This window comes from Agelaius tricolor, unplaced genomic scaffold (genome assembly GCF_023055355.1).
Source record: "Agelaius tricolor isolate 1412-34295 unplaced genomic scaffold, bAgeTri1.0.p SCAF_110, whole genome shotgun sequence".
In the NCBI taxonomy this organism is placed as follows: Eukaryota; Metazoa; Chordata; class Aves; order Passeriformes; family Icteridae; genus Agelaius; species Agelaius tricolor.
The window spans coordinates 188,592-200,778 of NW_027269370.1; the positions used below are offsets into that span (position 1 = coordinate 188,592).

At 50.0% G+C, this 12,187-nt stretch overlaps 1 protein-coding gene across 10 annotated transcripts; it reads left to right on the top strand.

Moving 5' to 3' along the window:
* The first annotated feature begins 1,563 nt into the window (after positions 1 to 1,563).
* ZBTB12 (zinc finger and BTB domain containing 12) lies at positions 1,564 to 8,426 on the top strand. 10 transcript variants are annotated; one of them, XR_011677598.1, is made up of 5 exons: positions 2,498 to 3,611; positions 6,210 to 7,421; positions 7,828 to 7,892; positions 7,985 to 8,026; positions 8,162 to 8,426. XR_011677598.1 is itself a non-coding variant. In XM_071419508.1 (4 exons), the coding sequence occupies exons 3-4, from the start codon at positions 3,312 to 3,314 to the stop codon at positions 7,107 to 7,109; spliced, it is 1,200 nt and encodes a 399-aa protein (XP_071275609.1). In that variant the 5' UTR covers positions 1,564 to 1,746; positions 2,604 to 2,653; positions 2,799 to 3,311; the 3' UTR covers positions 7,110 to 7,606. The 10 variants fall into 10 exon arrangements, 8 of the variants coding, with proteins under 8 accessions (XP_071275609.1, XP_071275603.1, XP_071275605.1 ...); XM_071419508.1 differs by lacking the exons at positions 7,828 to 7,892; positions 7,985 to 8,026; positions 8,162 to 8,426 and adding an exon at positions 1,564 to 1,746 and having other exon boundaries at positions 2,604 to 2,653; positions 2,799 to 3,611; positions 6,210 to 7,606; XM_071419502.1 differs by lacking the exons at positions 7,828 to 7,892; positions 7,985 to 8,026; positions 8,162 to 8,426 and adding an exon at positions 2,093 to 2,292 and having other exon boundaries at positions 2,442 to 3,611; positions 6,210 to 7,606.
* Positions 8,427 to 12,187: the final 3,761 nt, after the last annotated feature.

Sequence of the window (12,187 nt, forward strand, 5' to 3'; positions counted from 1 at the left end):
CAGGTACTGGGGGGGACTGGGGGTAAACTGGGAATGAACTGGGAGGGACTGGGACCAAACTGGGATGAACTGGGAGGCACTGGGGGACACTGGGAATGAACTGGGACCAAACTGGGAGGGACTGGGATGAACTGGGAATGAACTGGGAGGGACTGGAGGGTCACTGGGATGAACTGGGGTGAACTGGGAGGGACTGGGAGGAATCTGGGAGGCACTGGGAATGAACTGGGATGAACTGGGAGGCACTGGGATGAACTGGGAATGAACTGGGAGGGGACTGGGATGAACTGGGAGGGACTGGGATGAACTGGGAATGAACTTGGAGGAACTGGGATGAACTGGGGGTCACTGGGGGGGGTCACTGGGATGAACTGGGATGAACTGGGGGTCACTGGGGGTCACTGGGATGAACTGGGGGTCACTGGGGGGGGTCACTGGGATGAACTGGGATGAACTGGGGGTCACTGGGGGTCACTGGGATGAACTGGGGGTCACTGGGAATGAACTGGGGGTCACTGGGGGGGTCACTGGGATGAACTGGGATGAACTGGGGGTCACTGGGATGAACTGGGATGAACTGGGATGAACTGGGGGGGGTCACTGGTGCTCACTGCCTCCCCTCCCCCCCTCCCCAGCCATGGCCGAACGCAGCCGCCCCTCCCCCCCCGGAGACCCCCGGGGCTCCCCCAGCCCCTCCCCCCCGCCCCCTCCCCCCCCGGGGCTCCCCCTCGCGCCGTGGCCGCCCCTGCCCGAGTGGCCCCGAGGCGACAGCGGCGACAGTCGCGATAGCCACGAGAGAGGCGGCGATAGAGGCGGCGATAGCCACGAGAGAGGCGGCGATAGCGGCGATAGAGGCGGCGATAGCGGCGGCGATAAAGGCGATAAAGGCGATAAGCACAAGGCCACGCCCCCCGCGACAGCGGGGACAGGAGGGAGGGGCGGCGCCCAGTGACACCCCCGGGTGTCCCCAAGGGGTGGCACCGATGTCCTGTGTCAATAAACGTCCCCAAAAAGTGGCGCCCTTGGGTGATTTTTTGGTAATTTTCGGTTATTTTTTGGGTGATTTTTGGGATGATTTTGGGATAATTTTGGGTGATTTTGGGGTAATATTTTGCGACTTTTAAATTTTTTTGGGACAGATTTGGTGTGATTTTGGGACGAATTTCGTGCAAATTTTTGATGGATTTGAAAAAACATTTTCTGACCATTTCCAGACAATTTTTTTTCATCAGTTTTGTACCATTTCCTCCCCACCATTTTTGGACCTTTTTTTTTTACCATTTCTTGACCATTTTTAGACCGATTTTTTCACCACTTTTTCACCTATTTCCCAACCATTTCCGGACGATTTTTAAACCATCTTTTAACCATCTTTTAACCATTTTTGGACCGATTTTTTCACCCATTTCCCGACCAATTCCTGACCGATTTTGGGACCATTTTTCCCCATTTTTAACAATTTTAAACCATTTTTTCCCCATTTTCCCGCCCTTTCCCCTCACAGCCCCGTCACCATGGCAACAACGCCGCGCCGTCGCTCTTTAATGACGTCACGCAGTCCTCCCGCATCCCAGAATCCCCCGCGGCCGTGAGGGGAAGGGGGGGGGGTCCGCCTGTATCCCAGAATCCCCCGCGGCCGTGAGGGGAAGGGGGGGGGGTCCGCCTGTATCCCACAATGCCCCGCGCGCGCCCCCTCCCTCCCTCCCGCCGCCGCTCGCTCGCTGCCCCAGGCCCGAGGCTCAGCCGGTACCGGAGGGGAGGGATGGGGGCGGTGTGGGGGGGATGGGCACGGCCCCCTGAGGGGCTTTAGGGAGGTGGGGGAGGGGAGAGGGAAGTGGTGGTTTTGGTGTGGGGGGGGGGGTTTGGTGAGGGGGGGGGGCGCGCGCGGTGACGTCACGGCGCGGCCTTGGTTTTCCCCTCCCCCCCTCTCCTCACTCGGTGTTGGCGCCCTTCCCCCCCCCCCCTCCCCCCGCTCTCCGCAGGTGCAGCCACGTGACTCCCGGAGCCCGCCCCACCCCCCCATCAGTGCTCCCAGTAACTCCCAGTAACTCCCAGTGACCCCCCCAGTGCTCCCAGTAACTCCCGGTCACCCTCCCAGTGCTCCCAGTAACTCCCAGTGACCCTCGGTGACCCTCCCAGTAACTCCCAGTAACTCCCAGTAACCCCCGGTGACCCCCCCAGTGCTCCCAGTAACTCCCAGTAACCCCCGGTGACCCCCCCAGTGCTCCCAGTAACCCCCGGTGACCCCCATCACCCCTTTCCAGTGCTCCCAGTAACTCCCAGTCACTCCCAGTGACCCCCCCAGTGCTCCCAGTAACCCCCGGTGACCCCCCCCAGTGCTCCCAGTAACTCCCGGTCACCCTCCCAGTAACTCCCAGTGACCCCCATCACCCCTTTCCAGTGCTCCCAGTAACTCCCAGTGACCCTCCCAGTGCCTCCAGTCCCGCTTCCCATCCCTCCCAGTCCCTCCCAGTCCATCCCAGTCCCTCCCAGTCCATCCCAGTATCCCCAAATCCCCATTTCCCGGCTATTTCCCCTCCAAAAATCTGATTTTTTTCCCCATTTTTGGGGGCTTTTGCCCCCGTTTTTTTTTTTTCTCCCAGTCCATCCCAGTCCCCATAACTCCACTCCCACTCCCTCCCAGTCTCTCCCAGTCCCTCCCAGTCCCTGTAACTCCACTCCCAGTGCCCAGATCCTTGCTCCCAGTCCCCCCCAGTCCCTCCCAGTCCCTCCCAGTCCCTATAACTCCATTCCCAGTTCCTCCCAATCCCTATAATTCCCTTCTTAGTCCCTCCCAGTCCACTCCCATTCCATCCCAGTCCCCATAACTCCCCTCCCAGTCCCTCCCAGTCCCTATAACTCCACTCCCATTCCATCCCAGTCCTTATAACTCCATTCCCAGTCCCTCCCAGTCCCCATAACTCCACTCCCACTCCCTCCCAGTCCCTCCCAGTCCCCACAAGCCCCCTCCCAGTCCACTCCCAGTCCCTCCCAGTCCCTGCCAGTCCCCACAACCCCACTCCCAGTCTCTCCCATTCCATCCCAGTCCCCATAACTCCACTCCCAGTCCCTCCAGTCCACTCCCAGTCCATCCCAGTCCCCATATCCTTGCCCCCACTCCCTCCCAGTCCTTCCCAGTCCCCATATCCTTGCTCCCAGTCCCTCCCAGTCCCTCCCAGTCCCTATAACTCCATTCCCAGTCCCTCCCAGTCCCTCCCAGTCCTTCCCAGTCCCCATATCCTTGCTCCCAGTCCCTCCCAGTCCACTCCCAGTCTCTCCCAGTCCCTCCCAGTCCCTCCCAGCTCCCCGCCATGTCCTCCTGCGCCGAGCTGCTGCGTTTCCAACTGCCGGGCCACGAGGCGGCGGCGCTGCGCTCCATGACGCGGCTGCGGGCCGAGGAGCGCTTCTGCGACGTCACCATCGTGGCCAGGAGCCTCCGCTTCCGCGGCCACCGCGTCATCCTGGCCGCCTGCTCGCCCTTCCTGAGGGACCAGTTCCTGCTGAACCCGGCGGCCGAGCTGCGCGTGTCGCTGGCGCACAGCGCCCGCGTGCTGGCCGACCTGCTGCTCTCCTGCTACACCGGCGCGCTCGAGTTCGCCGGCAGGGATCTGGTGAGGCTTTAATTGGAGTTATAAATGCCAATATTGCCAGATGGAACGTGCCCAAGGGCTCGGCCGGGGCGCTTGGTGATTGGGCAGGGGGTGGCAGCTGAGGTGGTTTCACCTCAAAGACGCCTTTGGTTATCTGGGTGTGAGGTGGTTTCAGCCAGGATGGAGTTGTCACACGTTGGGCACCAAAATATTAGAATTAAATACCAAAATGTTGGATTTAAATACCAAAATGTTGGGTAAATACCAAACCAAAATATTGGAATGAAATACCAAAATATTGGAATTAAATACCAAAATGTTGGAACGAAATACCGAAATATTGGAATGAAACACTAAAATATTGGGATTAAATACCAAACCAAAATATTGCAATTAAATACCAAAATATTGGAATTAAATACTGAAAAATTGGAATGAAATACCAAAATATTGGGATTGAATACCAAACCAAAATATTGGAATGAAATACCAAAATACTGGAATTAAATACCAAAATGTTGGAACGAAATACCGAAATATTGGAATGAAATACCAAAATATTGGAATGAAATACCCAAATATTGGGGTTAAATACCAAACCAAAATATTGGAATTAAATACCAAAATATTGGGATTAAACACCAAAATATGGGGATTAAATACCAAAATATTGGGATTAATCACCGAAATATTGGAATTAAATGCCAATAGGGATGGGTGGAACGTGCCCAAGGGCTCGGCCGGGGCGTTTGGTGCTTGAGCAGGGGTGGCAGCTGAGGTGGTTTCACCTCAGAGAGGTGGGGGTTCCACCTCAGGGGTCTCTTCCCTGACTGATCCATGCCCACGATGGAGCTGCCTCATGTTGGGCACCAAAATATTGGAATTAAATACAAAAATGTTGGAATGAAATACCGAAATATTGGGGTTAATTACCAAACCAAAATATTGGAATTAAATACCAAAGTGTTGGAATGAAATACCAAAATATTGGAATGAAATACCAAAATATTGGGTTAAATGCCAAACCAAAATGTTGGTATTAAATACCAAAATACTGGAATTAAATACCAAGATACCAAGATACTGGAATTAAATACCAAGATATTGGAATGAAATACCAAAATATTGGAATGAAATACCAAGATATTGGAATTAGATACCCAGATACTGGAATTAAATACCAAGATATTGGGATTAATCACCGAAATATTGGAATTAAATGCCAATAGGGATGGGTGGAACGTGCCCAAGGGCTCGGCCGGGGCGTTTGGTGATTGGGCAGAGGTGGCAGCTGAGGTGGTTTCACCTCAAAGATGCCTTTGGACACCTGGGTGTGAGGTGGTTTCACCTCAAAGACACCTTTGGCTGCCTGGGTGTGAGGTGGTTTTATCTCAGACACACCTTTGGTTATCTGGGTGTGAGGTGGTTTCAGCCAAGATTGGAGCTGTCGCACGTTGGGCACCAAAATATTGGAATTAAATACCAAGATATTGGAATTAAACACCAAGATAGTGCCATTAAATATCGAAATATTGGGATGAAATACCAAAATATTGGGGTTAAATACCAAACTAAAATATTGGAATTAGATACCAAGATACTGGAATTAAATACCAAGATATTGGGATTAAATACCAAAATGTTGGGTTAAATGCCAAACCAAAATATTGGAATTAGATACTAAGATATTGGAATTAAATACTGAAATATTGGAATGAAATACCAAAATATTGGGATTGAATACCAAACCAAAATATTGGAATTAAATACCAAAATGTGGGGTTAAATACCAAACCAAAATATTGGAATTAAATACCAAATATTGGGGTTAAATACCAAACCAAAATATTGGAATTAAATACCAAAATATTGCAATTAAATACCAAAATATGGGGATTAAATACCAAACCAAGATATTGGAATTAGATACCAAGATATTGGAATTAGATACCAAGATATTGGAATTAAATACCAAGATATTGGTAATTAAACACCAAAATATTGGTAATTAAATACCAAAATATTGGAATAAAATACCAAAATATTGGAATTGTATATCAAGATATTGGAATTAAACACCAAGATACTGGAATTAAACATCAAGATATTGGAATTAAATACCAAAATATTGGAATTAAATACTGAAGCATTGCAATTAAACACCAAAATATTGGAATTAATGCCAAGATATTGGAATTAAATACCAAAATATTGGAATTAAATACTAAAGTATTGCAATTAAGCACCAAAATATTGGAATTAATGCCAAGATATTGGAATAAAACACCAAAATGTTGGAATAAAACAGCAAAATGTTGGGATTAAACACCAAAATATTGGGGTTAAACACCAGAATATTGGAATTAAACACCAGCTCCATCAGCCCTCCCTGAGCCCGTGGTCGCCGTTCCTGTTAACCCTGGGGACAGAGGGGCAGGGATCCCCCCCAAACCAGGTAAAGGGGGCGACAAATGACACCTGGATGGCCCAGCCAGCTCCTGAAACCCCCAAATTCCCACTTCCAACTTCCAAAAAAACTCCAAAAAAATCCAAAAAAATCCCCAAAAATTTCATCTGCCTGGATCACCGAGGCGGGATTTTTACCTCGCCCCCCAACAGGTGAATTACCTGACGGCCGCCAGCTACCTGCAGATGGAGCACGTGGTGGAGAGGTGCAGAGGAGCCTTGGCCCGGTTCATCCAGCCCTCGCCGACAGCGCCGGTGCAGCCGCCGAAGAACGAGGAGGACGAGGAAGACGAGGACGAGGAGGACACGACGGACGTTTGCATCGTCAAGGTGGAGCCGGCCACGCGGCGCAGGGGGCGCAGGTGGCCGGTGGTGGCCGGCAGCGAGGTGGTGAGCCAAGGTCCGGCGGGAGTGACCGCGGTGGTGGCGGCCGCGCCGGACAACGCCAGCGCGCAGCTCGGGGTGGTCAAGGCGTGTTACAGCCTGGCCGAGGACGCTGAGGGTGAAGGTTTGGTCATCTTCCCCGGTGGTGGTGGTGGCGGTGGTGGTGGTGGTGGCAACGCCGCCGTGGCCACCAGCGAGGAACCACCGGGCAACCAAGGAGCTGTGGGCGCCTCGACCACCACCACACCAACACCATCATCGTCATCATCGTCATCATCGTCGTCGTCGCGCTGCGGGAAGTGCGGGGAGAGCTTCCAGGGCGTGGAGAAGCTGGTGTTCCACATGAGGGCCCAGCACTTCGTGTTCATGTGCCCGCGCTGCGGCAAGCAGTTCAACCACAGCAGCAACCTCAACCGGCACATGAACGTGCACCGAGGGGTCAAATCCCACGGCTGCGGCGTCTGCGGCAAGAGCTTCACCCAGAAATCCACCCTGCACGACCACCTGAACCTGCACAGCGGCGCCAGGCCCTACCGGTGCTCCTACTGCGACGTCCGCTTCGCCCACAAGCCGGCAATCCGGCGGCACCTGAAGGAGCAGCACGGCAAAACCACGGCGCAGAACGTTCTGGAAGCTGGAGGCGCCGAGGGCGGGGTGGTGATGCGTTGATGTTGGGGTGGGGGGAGGGCCCGGCGTGGTTGGGGGTGGGGGTGGGGGTGGGGAATGGGGGGAGGGGCGGTGCTGGGTTCTCTCCCAGGGGTGGGGGTGGGAGGGAGGGGAGTGAGGGGTCAGGTGGGCAGCGAGGGGGTGAAGTGACCACGGAGTGACCACCGGAGTGGTTCAAAGGGAGACCCTCAAAGTGAGCCCCAAAATGGTGGGGAGTGACCCCCAAAATGGTGGGGAGTGACCACCAAAGTGGCACAGAGTGAGTCCCAAAATGGTGGGGAGTGACCACTGGACATTGAGGGGGTGACCACTGGGGTGCTGGCAAGGAGGCCGAAGTGACCACGGAGTGACCACCGGAGTGGTTCAAAGGGACCCTCAAAGTGAGCCCCAAAATGCTGGGGAGTGACCACCAAAGTGGCACAGAGTGACCCCCAAAATGGTGGGGAGTGACCACCAAAGTGGTGGGGAGTGACCCCCAAAGTGGCTCAAAGTGACCCCCAGAGTGGTCGGGAGTGACCGCTGGACACTGAATCCGTGCTGGACACTGAGGGGGTGGCAAGGAGGCCAAAGTGACCACGGAGTGACCACCGAAGTGACCACCAGAGTGGCACGGAATGACCCCCAACGTGGCACAAAGTGACCCCCAGAGTGGTGGGGAGTGACCCCCAAAGTGGCACAAAGTGACCCCCAAAATGGTGGGGAGTGACCACTGGACACTGAGGGGGTGGCAAGGAGGCCAAAGTGACCACGGAGTGACCACCAGAGTGGTTCAAAGGGACCCTCAAAGTGACCCCCAGAGTGGTGGGGAGTGACCACTGGAGTGACCGCTGGGGTGGTGGTGAAGTGACCACCAGAGTGACACGGAATGACCCCTGAAGTGGCTCAAAGTGACCCCAGAGTGGCTCAAAGTGACCCCCAGAGTGGTCGGGAATGACCTCAGAAAGGGGGGGAGTGACCACTGGACACTGAATCCCTGCTGGACACTGGGGTGGTGGCAAGGAGGCCAAAGTGACCACGGAGTGACCACCAGAGTGACCACGAAGTGACCTCCAAAGTGGTGGGGAGTGACCACTGGACACTGGACCCTGCTGGACATTGGGGGAGTGACCACTGGGGTGGTGGCAAGGAGGCCATAGTGACCACGAAGTGACCACAGGAGTGGCACAAAATGACCCCAAAGTGGCTCAAAGTGACCCCAAAGTGGTTGGGAGTGACCACTGGACACTGGACCCTGCTGGACATCGAGGGAGTGACCACTGGGGTGGTGGCCAAAGTGACCATGAAGTGACCACTGAAGTGGCACAGAGTGACCCTAAAGTGGCTCAAAGTGACCCCAGAGTGGTTGGGAGTGACCACTGGACTCTGCTGGACATTGGGGGAGTGACCACTGGGGTGGTGGCATGGAGGCCAAAGTGACCACAAAAGTGACCCCAAAGTGACCACGAAGTGACCTCCAAAGTGGTGGGGAGTGACCACTGGACATCTGGACCCTGCTGGACACTGAGGGGGCGGCAAGGAGGCCAAAGTGACCACGAAGTGACCCCAAAGTGGCTCAAAGTGACCCCAAAGTGGTTGGGAGTGACCGCTGGACACTGGACCCTGCTGGACATGGAGGGAGTGACCACTGGGGTGGTGGCCAAAGTGACCATGAAGTGACCACGAACTGACCCCAAAATGGTGGGAAATGACCCCAAAGTGGCACCGAGTGACCCCAGAGTGGTGGGGAGTGACCACTGGACCCTGCTGGACACTGAGGTGGTGGCAAGGAGGGCAAAGTGGTCAGAAATGACCCCAAAATGATGAGAAATGACCCCAAAATGGTGGAAAATGACCCCAAAATGTTGGGGAGTGACCCCAAAATGATGGGGAGTGACCCCAAAAGGAGGAAGAACCCCAAAATTACGTGAAATTACCCCCAAAATGATGGGAAATGACCCCAAAATGGTGGGGAACCACCCCAAAATGTTTGGGAGTGACCCCAAAAGGAGGAACCCCAAAATGATGGGAAACGACCTCAAAATGATGAGAAATGACCCCAAAATGATGAAAAATGACCCCAAAATGATGGGGAGTGACCCCAAAAGGAGGAACAACCCCAAAATTATGGGAAATGACCCCAAAATGATGAGAAATGACCCCAAAATGATGGAAAATGACCCCAAAATGATGAGAAATGACCCCAAAATGATGGGGAGTGGCCCCAAATGAGGAACAACCCCAAAATTATGTGAAATGACCCCAAAATGATGGAGAACCACCCCAAAATGTTGGGGAGTGACCCCAAATGAGGAACAACCCCAAAATTACGTGAAATGACCCCAAAATGATGAGGAACGACCCCAAATTTTTGTGAAATGACCCCAAAATTGCATGAAATGACCCTAAAATTTCGTGAAATGACCCCAAAATGATGGGGAGCGACCCCTGAGTGACAAATTTTGGGGTCCCCATTTAAAATCCAGCTCGAAAAAAAAAAAAACCCAAAACCACCAAATTTGGGGACTTTGGACAAAAAAAAGAAAAAAAAGCGGAAAAATTTTAATTTTTTGGGGGGGTTCCCCCCCAAATTTGGCCCCTCAGGATAAATTTGGGGGTCCCAAGGCCTTGGTGGAAAATTTGGGGGATTTTTGGGGGTCCCACTGATTTTTTTGGGGGGGGTTCCCCGATTTTTTTGGGGGTTCTCCAGTTTTTTTGGGGTCCCCCTGATTTTCTTGAGGGTCCCCCCCAAATTTTTTTTTGGGGGGGGTTTTGTAGATTTTAGGATTTTTTTTTGGGGGGGGGGGACCCCCTTAGGTTGTAGCGAGGGGTGGGGGAGGGGAAATTTGGGGGTGGGGGAGGGGGGAAAGGATTTTGGAGCGAGGGGGGGGAGGGGACCCCAAAAATTTTGGGTTTTTTTTGGTTTTTTTAAGGGGGTTTAGGGGGGTAGAGAGGAAGAATTTGGGGGTCCCTTTTTTGGGGGGGTTTGAGACCCTTTTTGGGGTCGGGGAGGTTGGAACCTCCTCCCCCCCTCCCCCTCCCCGGAAATTTTTATTTTTTAGGTTTTTTTTTTTTTTTTTTTTGTAATAAACAGATTTTAAAGAAAAATAAAAAATCGATTTTTAATTTTTTTTATTTTGTTTTTCGGGGGGATTTTTTGGTTTATTTTGGGGATTTATCATTTTGTTTTCGGAGACACGTTTATTTTTGGGGTTTCTTGCGATTTGGCGATTTATTAATTTAATTTAGGGGTGGTTTATTAATTTATTTGGGATTTATTTTTTTATAGGGATTTATTTATTTATTTATTTTGGGGATTTATTCAATTTTTTGGGGGGGATTTATTAATTTTTTTTGGATTTATCATTGAGGATTTATTCGTTTTTGGGGGATTTATTAATTTATTCACCCTTTTGGAGCTTTCTGATGTCTCCTTGCACTTTGGTAAAATTCTAAAATGCCATTTTCTTTGAATAGAATAGAAATGATAAAATTTCGGAAAGGTGGAGTCAAGATTTAATTAGCTAAAATTAAAAGAAAAACAAAATAAGAAGCATAAAATGCTGTGAAATTAAATTTAAAAAAATTTAAAATTGAAAAATAAAATTAGCTAAAATTAAAAGAAAAACAAAAAAAAACCGCAAAGTGCTGTAAAATTAAGTATAAAAAAATTCCAAAATTGAAAAATAAAATGAGCTAAAATTAAAAGAAAAACAAAAAAAGAACCGTAAAGTGCTGTAAAATTAAACTAAAAAAAATTTCAAAATTGAAAAATAAAATGAGCTAAAATTAAAAGAAGAACAAAAAAAGAACTGTAAAATGCTGCAAAATTAAATTTTAAAAAAATTGCAAAATTGAAAAATGAAATTAGTTAAAATTAAAAGAAAACCGAAAAAAGAACCATAAAATGCTGCAAAATTAAATTTTAAAAAAATTGCAAAATTGAAAAATAAAATGAGCTAAAACTAAAGGAAAAACAAAAAAAGAACCGTAAAATGCTGCAAAATTAAATTTAAAAAAATTTCAAAATTGAAAAATAAAATGAGTTAAAATTAAAAGAAAAACAAAAAAAGAACCGTAAAATGCTGTAAAATTAAATTTTAAAAAATTGCAAAATTGAAAAATAAAATGAGCTAAAATTAAAAAAAAAGCAAAAAAACCCCGTAAAATGCTGTAAAATTAAAGTTAAAAAAAATTTTAAATTGAAAAATAAAATTAGTTAAAATTAAAAGAAAAACAAAAAACCCCCATAAAATGCTGTAAAATGCCGTAAAATTTCCATAAAATAAAGTGCACAAAAGCGCGACTGTCGCAAAACTGCCGTAAAGCGACTGTCGCAAAATGGCGGGAAAGGCGCCGTAAAGCGCGGCTGTCGTAAAATGGCGGAACGGTGCCGTAAAGCGCGACTGTCGTAAAAGGTGCCGTAAAGCGCGACTGTCGTAAAAGGTGCCGTAAAGCGCGACTGTCGTAAAAGGTGCCGTAAAGCAAAACTGTCGTAAAAGGTGTCGTAAAGCGCGACTGTCGTAAAAGGGGCCGTAAAGCGCGACTGTCGTAAAAGGGGCCGTAAAGCAAAACTGTCGTAAAAGGCGCCGTAAAGCGCGACTGTCGCAAAACTGCCGTAAAAGCGGCCGTAAAGTGCGACTGTCGTAAAACTGCCGTAAAAGCGGCCGTAAAGTGCGACTGTCGTAAAACGCGACTGTCGTAAAAGGTGCCGTAAAGCGCGACTGTCGTAAAAGGTGCCGTAAAGTGCGGATGTCGTAAAAAGGTGCCGTAAAGTGCGGATGTCGCAAAAGGTGCCGTAAAGCGCGACTGTCGTAAAAGGTGCCGTAAAGCGCGACTGTCGTAAAAGGTGCCGTAAAGCAAAACTGTCGTAAAAGGTGCCGTAAAGCGCGACTGTCGTAAAACTGCCGTAAAGCGAGAATGTCGCAAAAGGCGCCGTAAAGTGCGACTGTCGTAAAAGGTGCCGTAAAGCGCGACTGTCGTAAAAGGTGTCGTAAAGCAAAACTGTCGTAAAAGGTGCCGTAAAGCGCGACTGTCGTAAAAGGTGCCGTAAAGTGCGGATGTCGTAAAAGGTGCCGTAAAGCGCGACTGTCGTAAAAGGTGCC